This window comes from Budorcas taxicolor, chromosome 7, assembly GCF_023091745.1.
Source record: "Budorcas taxicolor isolate Tak-1 chromosome 7, Takin1.1, whole genome shotgun sequence".
NCBI lineage: Eukaryota > Metazoa > Chordata > Mammalia > Artiodactyla > Bovidae > Budorcas > Budorcas taxicolor.
The window spans coordinates 95,600,040-95,617,978 of NC_068916.1; the positions used below are offsets into that span (position 1 = coordinate 95,600,040).

Here is a 17,939-nt window from a genome sequence, read left to right on the forward strand (position 1 = left end):
AGTGGGTGGACAAAGGTCAGAGTTCACGGTAATATGGTATGGAGAAATTAACTGAGAACACAGAGTGAGTCCGGCTCTCCTGCCCCACACTCTCACAGCCTCATACGTTATGTTCTGTAAATAGCAATATTGCTGACCTTGGTAGCAATGGGCCTGCATGCCCCTTCGGCCACGGGCCCCTTTGGTCTGTCTTAGTATATCAACGTTCTTTGAAGACTTGCTGTTGCTGCTGCTACTGCTGCTGCCCGGAGAAAATAAACATGTGTGCAGACCCCACAGCTCCTGAGTCTTCTTCCAACTTCCCCGGTCACACCTTATCTACCCTGGGTTCAGTGAAGAGTGGAAGTGGCAAGACATATGGACACACCACGGGGAGGAATTCAATATCGTGTCTTAAAATAACCCAGCATCAAAACAAAACAAAACTAGGTTCTGAAGGTTTTTTACCTGGGGACATGGGGGTGGGGAAGATGAAACAGCAGGAGCCGCAGCCGCTGGGAAATTGGAGTCCTACCTGGCCTTGCCTGGTCTGGCTTTTACTTTGAAGCTGCTTGTTCATTGCAGTTATGCAAATTTCTGAATCCTGCCTGAACAGAAAGTGAAAGCAGAAATAAGTTCCCCTCCATTCAAATCTGCAAGGACGTGGATTGAGGTAACACAGCAACATTTCTCTTGAATCTGTCTTAAAATCCTCATTTTCCAGTGAGAATAATGACCTGCACTGAAGGTACGAAACTTCTGTGTTGAGGAGCTCTTGTAATCTAAGCCGGGGATCTGGGGAATGTGGGTGTATCTGGTACTACTGTTTTAGGACGATTGTGCAGTTAGGATGAGATTTAAGAATCCATTTGACTGACTCATTCTCTTTTGGAGAGTCTCTTAGCTTTTCCCAAATGTTTGCTGCAGTTCTTGGATCTTCTATCTCCATGTATTTTGTTCAGCGCAGCAAAGCGCCATATAAGGGAAGCTCCACAGACAAATGGGCCAAGAGCTATATTTCAGCCCTGATTCTGCTTCAAACTTCCTGTTTGATTCTGGCAGACACACTCACTCTCAGTTACTTTATCTCACTGAGAACTCCTGCTAGCCAGCCTTTAAGATTCTTACCAGTTCTAAAGTTAAAGGCCACATCAGTAAATATTGAGGCCTTTCTCTCTTCTCTTACCAAAAAAGAAATATATGTATATATATATACTTTTCCTTTGGTGTGTCTGCTACACGTGGGGGAGAGGCTCCATAATTTAGGCCAGAGAATGCGCTCTAATAGTCACAATAATTTAATGTCTAACATTCATTACATGCTTTCTGCACGCTAGTTGCTGTTCTGTACCAAATTCTTCGTGTGAATTATTTCACTTAATTCTTCCAATGTTAGTGTAAGTCATTACACTGTTTTATAGGTGAGGAAACTGATGCTAAAAAAATCAGAAAATTTGCCCAAGATCATTCAGCATAAGCACGATGACCCTAGAATTGGAACCCTTGCACTCTGATTCCCAGGCCTGGGACCTAACAAACAAGTTATTTCATTTTTCAGACCATCAGAAATTCAAGCTAATTGACCAGTTACGGTTTTATGTATCAGAGGCCCTTGGAACATCAGGATTTGGTAGCAATAATTTAATGCTTGTCTAAAAAAAGAGGGGAGAAGTGTTCTTATTCAACCATATTTAACCATTATTTTCTTTGCTTCTTCAATAATATTTGTTGATCTGGATTAATATTGCAAATTGCAGTAACTCTTTAGACAATTAATTCAAGAGAATATGTTACTGATTTGAGAAAAGGAAATGGAAAGAGAGCCATTCATGGATTTAAGGTGAAGTGGGGAGGAGGTAAATAGAGGCAAATGTTTTTAACGTTTGCCCACATCATTTCATGAGCGTGTCTGGACATCTGAAAGTAAGCTGCACAGGTGTCTCTATTTCATCTTAATAAGTCACAAAGAATGTTCAATATTCTTGGGATACTAGATATTAATATCTAGATACTACACATGGGGGAGAAGTTCCACAATTTAGGCCAGAGAATGTGAGTTATAATAATCACAATAATTTAATGTTTAACATTCATTACATGCTGGGTGTAATGAACTAAGTACCTAAATTATTTAGTGGTGGGTGTCAGAACTGAATACCTAAACTACAACGTATATTGTTTGTCCTTATTTTGTATGTTTTGTAGTGTTACCCTTCTAATGAGAAGAAATTGCCTTAGTTTTATTTACAGAGGCAGTGAGTTCAATTTGGTTTGTGTTTTCAAAGGTAGCCTGTGATGAAGACCAAAGTAACTTAACATTAGTTAATAATTTAATAATTACTTAATAATAACTTAGTAATCAGTTTGAATATTATAAATCAAAGCTTATTTCCTTGGTTTTTTATACATTGGAAATAAACTGAAATAAAAGCTTAGCTTTAACAGCATTCTGTATACCAGTAACTTCACTAGCTCAGTCATGTCCGACTCTTTGCAACCCCGTGGACTGTAGCCTGCCAGGCTCCTCTGTCCAAGGGATTCTCCAGGCAGGAACACTGGAGTGGGTTGCCATTTCCTTCTCCAGGGGATCTTCCCGACCCAGGGATCAAACCCAGGTCTCCCATATTGCAGGCAGACGCTTTACCCTCTGAGCCACCAGGGAAGTCCCAATAGAATGGGGCCATTCAGCCAACATTATTTATCAAAAAGGTGAAATCCAATGCCGTTAATAACAGTACTATCTGGTATCCCAAGAATATTGACTATTCCTCCTGACTTATTAAGACGAAGTAGAGGCAGCTGTGCAGTTTACTCTCAGATGACCAGACAGGCTCATGAAATGATGTGGGCAAATGTTAACGTTCCGCATGCAATGAATTTACGCACCTACCATCTCTTCATTGCACAGGAATGCAGAGGGGATTCCACAGGTGCAATTTTAAGGCGGAATCCTTTCATTTGAGTTCTAAAAGTGTTTATTTGTAATAACCAGATGATAGCTCACTTTCTCCTTTATTTTGTGGAGATTTGGCCTCATTATGACAAAGTAGATTTTCCCCTTTCACATATATCCTTTTGTTGTTTTAAAGTTTTATTTATGAATTGAAATGTCTTTATTTTCATGCTATACATTTTTTTTTCTTTCTAGATTAAATCTGTCTATTAAAACATATTGTTCGGATCCTGAGTGGCCTAACTGGAGCCAACACGGGGCTATGGAGGACTATGAGATTTAGCCTGAACACTTGTCTTCCGGAAAATTGATTTCGTATTCTATTCCTCTGTCATGGCTAATTCACGCAGAAAATTAATATTTAATATTTACATCGTGTTTTACTGCTCAGCAGTCATCATGCCCCAAATATGTGTTTGTTCTCAGTTCACAAGTTCACCTATTGATCAGTTCAATAAGGACCCCGAGGCTTTTCCAATAGCCACCAATGGGGAAATATTTCCTTGGCATGAGCTAAGGCTCCCCACCGTGGTCATTCCCCTCCACTATGACCTTCTCATTCACCCAAATCTCACCTCCCTGGACTTCGTTGCATCTGAGAAGATCGAAGTCTTGGTTCGAGATGCTACCCAGTTCATCGTCTTGCACAGCCAAGATCTTGAAATCTTAAATGCCTCTCTTCAGTCAGAGGAGGATGTGAGATACAGGAAACCAGGGGAAAGCCTAACTGTTTTGAGTTATCCTGCTCATCAGCAAATTGCCCTGCTGGTTCCAGAGAAACTTAGGGCTGACCTGAGATACTCCGTGGCTATTAACTTCCAGGCCAAGCTAGCTGATGGTTTTGAAGGCTTTTATAAAAGCACGTACAGAACTCTTGGTGGTGAGACAAGGTAAGAGGCAGCTCCAATTGTTCGCCGTCTTTTGTAATACTTTCCTCACGGGTTATGCCTCTACCAGGAGCAGGCTTCCGCAGCCAGTTATGAAAAGTCAAAAAAACACCTGGAAAACTCAGAAGGAGAAGCTCTGCCATTCCCAAAGTAAGTCACAATAAAGATGAAAAGACAGAACGCAGAGGCATAAATTGCTAGAGGAAAAATAACCAAGAGGAGAGGCCAGTATTTGACTATGACAAGACTGACATGCTTATCTGCTAGGGGAAATGATCTGTGCAGAGAGAGCTAAAGTATGGAAGGCTTCTCAAAGGCGGTGAGCCTTGATCTGAGACCAAAAGGAAATGTGCATAAGATTTGGGTTGGAAGGGAGGAAGTGAGATCACGTACTTTCCCCAGAAACAGCATAACTCAGATCCAGGAGGCGGGAACAAGTCAGTCTGGAGAAATGAGAAATATAGTCTATTCCCCCAGCTCATACTGCACACATGCCATGTGCCAGGCACCATTCCAGGCACTGAGTATATAGCAGTGAGATATAGACGAGGAGTCTGGAATAATTTAGCTGAGTGGTCAGAGAAGTTCTTGCTATGGAGGAAGTATACTTAATCTGAGATCTGAACTTTTATTTTTCAAGGAGACAATCCTGAAGACACCTAAGTGCTCAGCGTTCCCAGGAAAGGCATCAGCAAGTGCAAAGTCTGTAAGGCACGAGTAATTGAGAGATAAAGGCCAGCATGAGTGAGAGAGAGATGTAGAGGAGGGAGGTCAGATCGTGCAGAGGCTTAGAGCCTCTTGTGTTAGGCTCTGACTCAGGGACCATGGGAAGCCATTGGAGAGTTCTGACGTGACGTATGCTTTACAAAGATAACGTATATGTTGATGGTAGATTATAGCGAGGAAAAGGTAGAAGCAAACTGGTCTTTCAGGAGGTCGTTGCAGTTGTTCTTGTTCAGGTCAGAAAGGATGTTGGTTTGGACTGGCTGGTAGTGCTTCTTATGAAATGATTGAATTCGGCATTTGTTCCAAAGAAGGGTAAAACAGAATTTGCTGACACTGGTTATGTAAGGCAAGAGGAATCAAGGCTGCTTCACAGGGAGGGATGACTGACTTGGCTGTCCAGGGCCAGGGTCCATCTCAGGGGTGAAAAGGAATCTGGCTTTGGTGTTCTCCTCTTTTTTTTCAATTGCCAATTTGAGAAACCCCAATACGATGGCTTTGGCATACAGGGGGAAGGGGTGTCTTTCTCATGCAACAAGAAATCCAGAAGCAGAGCCTCCCAGGTTTTCTCCAGAGTTCACTAATATTATCCAAGACCTAGACTCTTTTTAACTTTCTGCTTAGCCATCTTTGGTAGATGACTTTCCTCTTAATACAAGATGATTCCTGAACCTCTAGGCATCAAGTTCACATTCCAGGTGGGAAAACAGGGAAATGGGAAAGAGAAAAATGCTAAAAGAAACATCCAGTCAAGTGTGACACCTTTTCCCAAGCTTTCTCATCCAATAATTTCAACTAGATCAGAATGAATCATGTGCTCACCAAGGTACAAGAGAATCTAGAGAAATGATTCTTTTATCCAGAGGCATTGCCTTCCTTGGAAAAGGAAATGGCAACCCACTCGAGTACTCTTGCCTGGAAAATCCCATGGATGGCGGAGTTTGGTGCAGGCCACTGTCCATGGGGTCGCAAAGAGTCGGGCACGACTGAGCGACTTCACTCACTCACTCATCACCTTCCTGAACAGAATCAGGATTCTGCTGAAACTGAAGAAGGGGAATGGGTATTGGTAGGTGATTTTAGCAGCTCAGTGCCTCCTGCCACAGTGTCTCCTCTCCCCTTCCCCACCCCAGGGGCTCCCTGCCCTCTGGGACTCACGCACGCACCCCCCAGCCCCCAGCACTCCACTGAGGACAGCCCTTCCCCAGCCCATTCTTGCCCTCCCCTTGGGAATGCGTTCCCCTCATTGTATCCTCAGTTCTCAGAGGCCTGTTCTCAGGTCTGGCACGGTATTGGATAGGAAAATTATCAACTCCTCACTGAGGCGCCACAGGACTAGTGATGATTTATTTCACTTTCTCAACTGACAAAACCTTCACTTAAAGGAAATACATTTTAAGGATATCATTTAGGGAGACGAGGGAGACCAGTTCAGTTCAGTTGCTCAGTCATGTCCAACTTTGCGACCCCATGGACTGCAGCATGCCAGGCCTCCCTGTCCATCACCAACTCCCAGAGTTTACCCAAATTCATGGCCATTGTGTTGGTGATGCCATCCAACCATCTCATCCTCTGTCATCCCCTTTTCCTCCCGCCTTCAATCTTTCCCAGCATCAGGGTCTTTCCCAGTGAGTCAGCTCTTCGCATGAGGTGGCCAAGTGTTGGAGTTTCAGCTTCAACATCAGTCCTTCCAGTGAACACTCAGGACTGATCTCCTTTAGGATGGACTAGTTGGATCTCCTTGCAGTCCAAGGATCTCTCAAGAGTTTGTTCCAGCACCACGGTTCAAAAGCATCAATTCTTTGGCACTCAGCTTTTTTTATAGTCCAACTCTCACATCCATACATGACTACTGGAAAAACCATAACCTTGACTAGATGGACCTTTGTTGGCAGAGAGGGTTGTTTTTTAGAGTATCAGCTTGAAAAGTAACTACGTTCCAGCGTGTCTCTCATAATTACCCGAAGGCTATTTCCAACTCGTCCCATGATTAATTTGTCAGCTTTCTTCATATTCAGTTACCTAGTAGGTCTTAACATGTAGGATGATTTGCAGGACAATGTCAATGGAATTTTATGACCTCTCTGTCTTTTTCTTATTTACACAGGCATGTGCACACACACAACTTAAAATGCAAAAATAATTCAGTCGACAACAATTCTTTGAGAAGCAGGGAGTCACTAGTTTATGTGCTGCTGCTGCTGCTAAGTCGCTTCAGTTGTGTCCGACTCTGTGCGACCCCATAGACGGCAGCCCACCAGGCTCCTCTGTCCCTGGGGTGCTCCAGGCAAGAACACTGGAGTGGGTTGCCATTGCCTTCTCCATGCAGCACTTCACATACTTTACATGCAGCACTAAAATTAATTGTGTAAATAGCAAAGAAAATCTTAAACTTTTTACTTTTTCAGTGTTAGGCTTTCTAAACCAAAATTTCACATTAATAAAAATTATTCCAGGTACTTGGGGTTCCTTTAAATGTGTAGGACCTGCTACCATATCCAAGGCCCCAGATAAGACAGTTAGATCCCCAGCCTGATTTTTCTGGTCTGAAGTAGGGAATTAAACTGAGGCAAAAAATATCCTAGCAGCTTCTTTTTATTCCCCTCCTGGTCCTTCTCACCCTTTCTCTGTCCCTTGAGATTTTCTATTATGCCCTCCTCCTCCAGTGGAAGTATGCTCTCTAGGTTTGCTTCCTAATTAAAGTCTTCAGGTCCAGAGAATACATTTGTAATTATACCATTTCAAGCATCTTCAAGGCGATGGGGTATAGAGTTTTGCCAGGATATCTACCTACCTGTTATAGTCTGAAAACTGGAGCTGCTTTGCTTGCAAGTGGAGAGAGCTAGAAATGTCTAAGCGGAGCTTGGGTCCTCCAGGAAGAACCTTAGCCCAGCTCCTGCCTCTAGTAGGAGGGAAGTTGAAGATGTAGTTTCCATGCAGAGCTGCCCAGGGATGAAGCTAAAGCTGGCACCTGGCCTGACTTCTTCCTCTTCCCTGTCCTGCTTCCTCTGCTTCTTGTCTTTTTGGCAGCATGTTCTCGTAAATCAGGGTCTGCTTCCTGGGAACACAACCTGAGACATCACTCATCTCGCAAATATGCAAAGGGCTGATTGAGACCTGCTCGGGCTTATTGATGATACTAAACTACTAACTTCTAGTCAATTTTGAAGTCAAATTGGGCATATCTATTGAGAGGGTAACAGGCAGGAAGGTCAGGAGTCTCCAAATGGAGGAAATAGGCTTCAAGTATCAGACATTTTTTTATCTCTCTCTTAAGCAGCAGGAGGAAACAAACTACAAGTGTTAGTTTTTTTTTTTTTTTCCATCTCATACAAATTTAAAAGGAGGTTTCTTTCAAAATTCTATGTTGCCATAATGACACCTGGTTCCACCTGAATTTAACTTTTCTCACACCTTGAGCTAACCAATGCATTTTTCTTACGGAAATGTTTTTCCTAAGCTGTGGTAATGAACTATGTATTTACCCTAGCCTCTGTCTTCAAGTTGGTTCTACCTAAGACTCCGAACCAACTTGACAAACCAGTTAAGTTTTACTCATACAATTGCTCTCCTAATCTATGTCAATGAAACCATGTATTTGCTCGGAAACCTGCCTTTCAAGATTTCATGGCCTAGGATGACTCACCTTGTGCCAATGTTATCTCAAAATGCATGTTGTGGGTGAGGGGCCTGGAGTCACTCTGAGTTTTGACACATTTCCTTTCTCTAATTTGCAGACTGCTAGTAGCCTGGTGGCCTGCCGTCTATGGGATCACACAGAGTCGGACACGACTAAAGCGACTTAGCAGCAGCAGCAGCAGTAGCTATATAACATCCAGCTAGAGACTAGCAGAGGGGCACTCTTTCTGCCCCCTTCTGATGTCTATGTCAGAAGCTTTCTCTACCTCTTTTACACTTTAATAAAACTTTATTACACAAAAACTCTTGAGCATTCAAGCCTCGTCACTGGCCCCAGTTTGAATTCCTCTCCTCCAGAAGCCAAGAATCCCAGCGTCTTTCACGGCTCAGCAAAAGCCTTTCGCTATCTCAGCAATTTGTCAATACTAGGTAAAGTGAAAGAAAGTGAAGTCACTCAGTTGTGTCCGACTCTTTGTGACCCAGTAGTCTGTAGCCTACCAGGCTCCTCAGTCCATGGGATCTTCCAGGCAAGAATCCTGGAGTGGGTTGCCATTTCCTTCTCCAGGGAATCTTCCCGACCCAGGGATCGAACCTGGGTCTCCAGCATTGCAGACAGACGCTTTACCCTCTGAGCCACTAGGTAAAGATCCCAGTAAAGTCACCTAAGTTCTCAGAGCCTCAATATCCTTATCTGCCGTAAATATGGAGACAATCATGTTAATAGAGTGCCCGGCACAGTGCGTTGTTATGATTGGCAGCTGCTAAACAAATTTTACCTTCATTTTCTTCAAAAACTAAGGGTCACGAAGGTTATAGTTTGAGAAATCAAATAGATCACTTCCAGGTTTGATAAGCTGTGTTCTGAAGATAAAATTCTTTCCCTTTCTTTTATGATTTCACTTGTGTATTCCGACTGGAATGTGCTTCTTTTCATAGAATGATTGCAGTAACGGATTTTGAGCCAACCGAGGCACGAATGGCTTTCCCTTGCTTTGATGAACCATTGTTCAAAGCCAACTTTTCAATCAAGATAAGAAGAGAGAGCAGACATATTGCCCTCTCCAACATGCCAAAGGTATTGCCACTTTCAGAAACTTTGGGAAATTGTTCTCAAAATGAACTTTGGTTTTTGTTGTGTTTTAATATTTGCTTTTTTTTGCAGGACTTAAGCCATTAATTTGTCCTTACTCCATCTACATATTGTATAATAACTCCAATCCGTCTATATTTTAAAATCATTCTGTTTGGGCATTGTTACATAAGAAACTTTTTGTTTTAAAGAAAGTGATTTATATTTCACTTGTGTTTATATGGAAGCAGTGTTCTTTTAAATCAGTGTTACTTGGCCAGCGATGAAATTCAGAATCACCCAGAACAGCACTTCTCAAACTTTAATGTTCGGATGAATCATCTGAAGATCTTGTTAAAATTCAGGTTCTGATTCAGTTGGCCTTGCTGTGAGGCTCAAAATTCTGCCTTTTTATTAATAGCAAGCTCCCAGGTGGTACCACTGCTGCTGATCCAGGCACCACATTTGGAGTAGTAAGGATCTAGAGAATGCTCCATCGGCCCATCCTGCAAATTCTGATCTAGGAGTCTGTGATAGAACTTAGAAATCTTTTTAAATTCCATGAGTAGTCCTTAAAATTATTTATGAAAATTATTTGAAAATCATATGAAAAGCTACAAACTTCTTAATTGAAAGAGACCTCTGCACACTTTTATTTGGCTCACATTTATGCTCAAAATGCAGAGACTCTGAATGACACAGTACACCCTTGAGTCTTATTTGATATTTCCTCACTAATGATGTACTTGCCTTTTTGCTGTTGAACGAAATGTAAAATATTTCTCCATTGCTACCTAGAAAGTTGGATAAAAATAGAGGCCCTCCTGACAGTGCTTCAGGAGGATGAGCTCAGAAGCAGCCAGATCATCATAACCCAGCCAGTGACTCCAGCCCGTTTTCCTCTCTGCTCTCTTCAGTGACTGTCTTCTGAGGATAAAGCAGGAAATGAGTCCATAAGCTAGAAACTGAATTTCCCCCAGATTTGTGTTTAACACTGGAAAAGTTTTTGCTTTGAAATGCTTGCAGAGCAGATCAAGGGGGAAAGTAACATACTCCACATGACATATATCCCACCGTTTTTTTCATGATTGTGCAGACAGCACTTTAATTAGCCTACTCCCTTTCAGGTAAAAAGGATTTGCTGTTTAACTCCAAGTCTTCTTTTTAATGGAATGTTCATTTAAGGGCCGTTCAGTCTGTTTCCTGGCAGCTTTTTATTACTATAATTTTTCACATGAATCATCATGGAGGATAAAGTAAAAATACAAATAGTAATGCCTTTTAATTAAAATGTGATGCAAACATAAATTGTCATTTTGTTATATTAGAATTTCAGCTTTCTGAAATGTTCAGAAATGTTCAATGTCTCATATTTAAGAAAAATAAGTGAAAATTTTTAAAATATTTTATATAATCCTTGAACTTTGCATTGTTTCAGTTGACTGGGCCAGTTTTCTGGATCATGGCTTTTTCAGCAAACACTGGCTTAACTTTCTGTTCCATATTGACATGCCCTACCCAGGTTTCCATGGTTATCCAAAAAAAAAAAAAAGGAGGGGGAGTGGGGAGAGAGAGCTGAAGTAATGCTATGATCATACTATTTGGATAATACCTGTGGCACTTCAGATGGGTTGTGGACTGGTGAGAAGCAACACATAATAAGTTCTCAGTTGGTTTATTTCTAGAAGAAAAGAATACAAGTTAAGAATATGAGAAAGTGGGGCAGTCAGCCAAGTGCTAGGAGAGGCAGTGTATATCTCTGGGGCATTCCTTTGTCCCCTTCAATCCTTAAGCGAGCACACACCTGCGGGTGACACTTGCTATGTAAGTAGTCCTGCTGAACTTGAGAAAACCGCTAAACCCTTCTCTAGCAACACGTGTGTTATACCTGGAGCTTACATCACCATCCTGGTAGAACTTACGCCAACACCGCAAACACTTCTGTTTAAGGCCATGCTAATCTACATGAGTGACTCCAGGTTCCTGAACCAAATTCAGCTTCTATGGGCTACATCTTTACCTGGGAGGAAAAGATAAATCAGAGGGAATGCCCACCTGTGTCCTCACCAGCCCTGCCACAGACCCACTTCTCCATGGCCCCACGATCTTTCCTCTTCCTCTCAGCCATCTACACTCTTGACTAAATGGTTTTGCTGCTGAGCTTGGTCAGAGGACCACAATAATAGTGTCCCCTCCTCAGCCCCTACCATAACCTCTCCTCTGCTAGGGGTATGTACCCATAGAACTGTGGTTCAATCAGACTCCTTACAAAGGAGATTGTTTTTGGACAAAATTAACCTTTCAGATAGAGGTGAAACTTAAAGCCCTATATATACTGCCACCTTTTTAGGGTACTTGGTCAGTGTTTCCTACTTTATTGAAACTTAGGAATTGAATTTTTGATAGAATTCTGTAGAATCAAATTCTGTACAATTTAATAGCACAAACATTTGTCATTGACATAGGCTAGCCAGTTTGTGATAATCCTTCAGGCTATTTTTTCTTGCCAAAGCAAACTGCAATCTTATACAAACACACAAAATATGCTTAATAATCTGTGGTTAGCACTGCCACAACCCTGATGCCTTAAAAGGGGTTTGGAGAGGATGAGCAACAAGCCAGTTGAAAACGCTACCAATTTGAAGAAAGTGGTATTTTCAGATAATGGGATCTGTGTCCTTTCAGAATTCAGGGGCATTGTACCATGGTGAAGACCATCTTTGGAACCAGCTATCCGGAGCAAATAAAGATAGAATTCAGTAATTACTCAGTGAATTTGATGGATGCAGCTGACCAGTCTATAGACTTGAAACTTGCTACTTCCTCAGTAGATAGGCAGAAGCTTAAATTACTAATGACCTCCTTGGCCTGACTGCTTTCATGGCTGAATCAATGAAGCAAAGATAAAATAAGGCTATGACTCAAGCTGTCACACAGCAAGGGCCAGAATGAGCAATGTCTTTGGAGTCACACAGCCACATCGACATCTTGGTCTTACCGTGAAACTAGCCGTGTGATCTTGGGCAATCAGTTAGCATTTCTGAGACTCTGTTTCTTCACCTATGAAATTATACCTACCTCATACACACAAAATAGGAGGTTTAAAAGATGATGCAAGACATCCAGCACAGTTCTGCTTCCCATTTCCTTCTGCAACAGAGATTTAATTTATTATATAACAAAGGGAAGGGGACTAGTCTCTGGCACTTTTGCTTAGAAGTACAAATGTTGGATTGATGCCAGTGTTGGAGATGATTGCATTTCAAGAATATGGAACCATCTAAGATATTTCTATGCTTTCAAGCAATAAAATAGGCATCATTTTCAGATCCCTAAAGTAGCACATTGTGTCTTTGAGGAAGTCTAGAGATAAAAGAAATAGAGGGAGGCAAAGCCACAGAATGTTGTGAAGAGTCCTCTAATCTATATGGACATCACACATCCTTCAGAGCATCAAGCTCTCCTCTAACTTACATAGCCTACATTGTAGACATTCTTGTAAATTACTTGTTTTCAAATACCGATTCTTTCCCTTCCTGTAGGTTAAGACGATTGAACTTGAAGGAGGCCTCTTGGAAGATCATTTTGAAACTACTGTAAAAATGAGTACCTACCTTGTAGCGTACATAGTTTGTGATTTCACCTCTGTGAGTGGTACAGCCTCATCAGGGGTCAAGGTGAGTTTGAGTTCTCATTTCATACACAGTACAGAATAGTGTCCTGAAGGCAATGAGCTGTTCTTTAAAATTTCCCCCCTTATTATCAAAATATCATGTATACATATTATTTACAAAAATGGAGAGAGATAAAAAGTAAAATAACCTGTGAGCACTACAGGGGCGTGTCCTGGTATATTCCAAGTATTTTCTGTAAGTCTGTCAGTATACAATTGTATATAATAACAATATATACTGTATAAATCTATATATACTTTTACAAATAATATGCAATTATTTTAGCTCACCATAATATGCTATAAAATTAAATGGCATTAAGTATTTTTCTATAATATTAATGATTGCATAGTATTGTACTCTAATGCATAGATGTACCATACGGATTTTTTAATCAGCATCTTATTCTAGGATATTTACATTGTTTCCAATTGTTTTCTATAATTTTATTTCCCTAATGAAAGGAGGTCTTCATTATTTTTAGAGCATTCGTTGTTTGCAAAAGGTTACAATACCCAGTAATTGGGGCTTCCCAGGTGGTGCAGCAGTAAAGAATCCACCTGCCAGTGCAGGAGACACAAGAGACACGGGCTCAACTCCTGGGTTGGCAACACCCCCTGGAGGAGGAAATGGCAACCCACTCCAGTATTCTTGCCTGGAGAAGTCCATGGACAGAGGAGTCCGGCAGGGATCGCAAAGAGTCAGAGTCAGACAGGACTGAGTGACTGAACACAAACACACACAATAATTATCTGATAAAGTTTTGTGAATATCAATGAATACATGAAAAATAAAAAAGAACTCCTTACCCTGAGGAATTGTTGCTGCTAAGTCACTTCAGTCGTGTCCAACTCTGTGCGACCCCATAGACGGCAGCCCACCAGGCTCCTCTGTCCCTGGGATTCTCCAGGCATGAATACTGGAGTGGTTTGCCATTTCCTTCTCCAATGCATTACAGACACAAAAATATATTCAAAGAGCCATAAAATAGTGCTTATGAAAAATAACAATAAAACATCGATTATAATTTCCATACATACTAACCATGGATATGCAGATATATATTATCAGCAATGTGTCTACATACATTGCTGCACACAGATATATATGTAGATAGATACAGGTGTGTGTGAGGTCAGATTGCACTTTACTTTAGGGGACAGGGTCCTCTCAGTTTCCTTGGATTCATACCCCAGATCTACAATTTTCCATCTGCGAGACTTAAAGCAAGTTATTTAATCTCCATGTGTTTTCATTCTTTCATTCCTAACATGAAGAAAATAGCTTCTATTTCAGGAGGTGGTTGAGAGGACTAAGTTAGAGTTTACACGTTTTACAAGTGCACATTTAGCACAGTGCCTGGTAAGGTACTGTGGCCACTAACTTATCTTGCTTATAAAATTTCTGAGGGATTTCAGTTAATTCAGAGCATGAAAGCAGATTATGAAATGAAAGCACTACTGTACTTGAAACCCAAGAAAACTGGAATCTAACTTTATTTTTTCTACTAGCTAGTAGTTACTGTGCAGGGAGAGAGTGAACCTATCTGGGCATTGAGTTTAAAGAAAACACAGCAGAGGGTGGTTCCAACAAGTTCATGAAGGCTTTTCCGCCTAATACAACTGTGTTTTACTGAAACTCTTTTAGTGGTCATCATTTTGGAAAGCTAATTCTCAAGTGCTAGAATACGTGATCGAGATGAACTGAAGTGAGGTCTCATGATGTAAAGGGTTTATATAGCTGGAAATGTACAGATTCACTGTAACAGAAAGTACTAGATTGTCTATAGTTTTCAAGAGGCACTTTTTCTTTAATACTTTACAGAACACCTTACCCCCTGTTGATGACATGTTTAACAGTATCTCAATACTTTCTTGAAAAATACAGTCTCCATTTTTGGGTGAAGGTTGTTAGGAGTGGAGTCATGCCAAGGAGCTTGTCATTCAAAGTCAATTCTTCTCACCAAAATTCCCAGGTGTCCATCTATGCATCTCCAGACAAATGGAGTCAAACACATTATGCATTGGAAGCATCACTGAAGCTGCTGGACTTTTATGAAAATTACTTTGATATCCACTATCCACTCCCCAAACTGGGTAGGTTCAAATTATAGATCATTGTCTATTTTTAGAACTTGCTTTGATTTCATATCTCTTTATATGTGATTAAAATGAGCACTGAGGAACTTCAGTTAGCCCAGAAAGCAGTAATTTATACCTGAGAGATGTCTTTGAGTGTAGAAAATAAAGTATTTATGAGAAGCCCAAGTACTTGGGTTCATTTTTCTATTCTTTTACCAGGTTTAATATTAAAATATCTGCATTTTATATTAGATTTAAATGGATGAATTTCTGGAGCATATATTTCCTTCTATATCATATTCATATAAGACTAGCAATCTTTTATGAAAGTTGCCAAAGGTTTATGTAAATAGCTGAAAACTGTCCCTCCATCTGTTATCTACAGAGTGTTTGAGGCTGGAAGATAAGACTGCGGCACAGACATTTTTAAAAAAAGAGAGAGATTTGAAGGAAATAGATAATTTGAATGTGGTAGTAGTTGATCTTTATGAGAGGGTACAAATAGCTCATCTTTGTTGGTTTCCATTTTCTATCTTAAAAAATAAAAATTGTGATTTTTATGATGTTGCAGAATATATAAAACCACTGACAAATTTTATAAGTTATGTAGGTTAATTTTTAGAGTTTTGGACAGTGACAAAACATTGTTTTCCTTTGGAACTTTACAACACAACACCTTAACATGTCCTTCTTCCCCTTTCCTGACCAACTTCATGCAGTTTTTCTTAGAGAATTAAAGGACTATCAGAAGACATCTCCAGGGGCTTATTCCCATAGTTCTTGAGTCTTGTGGTATCATTACAGTGCAGGTTCTATACACCCTTTAGCACAGACATGCTAAATCAGGTTACCACAGTCCATTGCTGTCCTCTACGTCAAAAATCAAGGAAAGATCAAGTAACGGCCATCAACAATCCTAAGTTGTTCTTGAAAAATGCAACCTCGAAGACCATATGAAATGAATGCATTTAAAATAAAGTTAACTGAAAGGCAGCATGCAGATTAAGAAAAAGTAGACCAGATATATTTAGCAAACAGAATTCAGCAACACATCAAAAAGCTCATACACCATGATCAAGTTGGGTTAATTCCAGGGATGCAAGGATTCTTCAATATAGACAAATCAATCAATGTGATATTCCGTATTAACACATTGGAAGATAAAAGCCATATGATCATCTCAATAGATGCAGAAAAGGCCTTTGACAAAATTCGACGTCTATTTATGATTAAAACTCTTCAAAAAATGGGCATAGAAGGAACCTACCTCAACATAGTAAAGACCATATATGATAAGCCTACAGCAAACATTATTCTCAATGGTGAAAACCTGAAAGCACTCCCCCTAAGATCAGGAACAAGTCAAGGCTGTCCACTTTTGCCACTATTATTCAACGTCATTCTGGAAGTCTTAGCTACAGCAATCAGAGAAGAAAAAACAAAAGGAATCCAGATCAGAAAAGAAGAAGTAAAGCTCTCACTGTTTGCAGATGACATGATGCTGTACATAGAAAACCCTAAAGATAGCATCAGAAAACTACTAGAGCTAATCAGTGAATTTAGCAAAGTTGCAGGATACAAAATCAATACACAGAAATCACTTGCATTTCTATATACTAACAAAAAAGAACAGTTAAGGAATCAATCCCATTCACCGTTGCAACAAAAAGAATTAAATATCTAGGAATAAACTGACCTAAGGAGATGAAAGAACTGTACACAGAAAGTTAGAAGACACTAATGAAAGAAATCAAAGGTGACATAAACAGACGGAGAGGCATTCCATGTTCCTGGGTAGGAAGAATCAATATTGTGAAAATGACGATACAACCAAATTACAGATTCAATGCAATCCCTATCAAATTACCAATGGTGTTTTCCATAGAACTAGAACAAAAATTTCACAATTCATATGGAAACTCAAAAGACCCCCAATAGCCAAAGCGATCTTGAGAAAGAAGAATGGAGCTGGGGGAATCAAGCTTCCTGACTTTAGGTTATACTACAAAACTACAGTCATTGAGACAGTATGGTACTGGCACAAAGACAGAAATATAGACCAATGGAACAAGATAGGAAGCCCAGAAATAAACCCATGCATCTATGGGTACCCTATTTTTGACAAAGGAGGCAAGAATATACAATGTGGCAAAGACAGCCTCTTCAATAAATGGTGCTGGGAAACTGGACAGCTACATGTAAAAGAATGAAATTAGAACACTTCCTAACACCATACACAAAGATAAATTCAAAATGCATTAAAGACCTAAGTGTAAGACCAGAAACTATAAAACTCTTAGAGGAAAACATAGTCAGAACACTCGATGACATAAATCAAAGCAAGATCCTCTATGACCCACCTCCTGCTGCTGCTGCCACTAAGTCACTTCAGTCGTGTCTGACTCTGTGCGACCCCCTAGACAGCAGCCCACCAGGCTCCCCCGTCCCTGGGATTCTCCAGGCAAGAACGCTGGAGTGGGTTGCCATTTCCTTCTCCAATGCACAAAAGTGAAAAGTCAAAGTGAAGTTGCTCAGTCGTGTCTGACCCTCAGCGACCCCATGGACTGCAGCCTACCAGGCTTCTCCATCCGTGGGATTTTCCAGGCAAGAGTACTGGAGTGGGGTGCCATTGCCTTCTCCGACCCACCTCCTAGAGTAATGGAAATAAAAACAAAAGTAAACAAGTGGGACTTGATTAAACTTAAAAGCTTTTGCACAGCAAATGAAACTATAAGCAAGGTGAAAAGAAAACCCTCAGAATGGGAGAAAATAGTAGCAAATGAAATAACTGACAAAGGATTAATTTCCAAAACATACAAGTAGCTCATACAACTAAAAACCAGAAAAACAAACAACCCAATCAAAAAGTGGGGAAAAGACCTAAACAGACATTTCTCCAAAGAAGACATACAGATGGCTAACAAACACATGAAA

General features: G+C 40.6%; 1 protein-coding gene across 1 annotated transcript in view; it reads left to right on the top strand.

Moving 5' to 3' along the window:
- Positions 1-3,253: 3,253 nt before the first annotated feature.
- Positions 3,254-17,939, top strand: part of ERAP2 (endoplasmic reticulum aminopeptidase 2) — a 41,658-nt gene continuing 26,972 nt past the window's right edge. The window contains exons 1-4 of the mRNA XM_052643838.1: positions 3,254-3,822; positions 9,118-9,256; positions 12,793-12,927; positions 14,900-15,020. Coding sequence (XP_052499798.1) covers positions 3,266-3,822; positions 9,118-9,256; positions 12,793-12,927; positions 14,900-15,020 — 952 coding nt within the window. The 5' untranslated portion in view covers positions 3,254-3,265. The remainder of the gene's footprint in view (positions 3,823-9,117; positions 9,257-12,792; positions 12,928-14,899; positions 15,021-17,939) is intronic.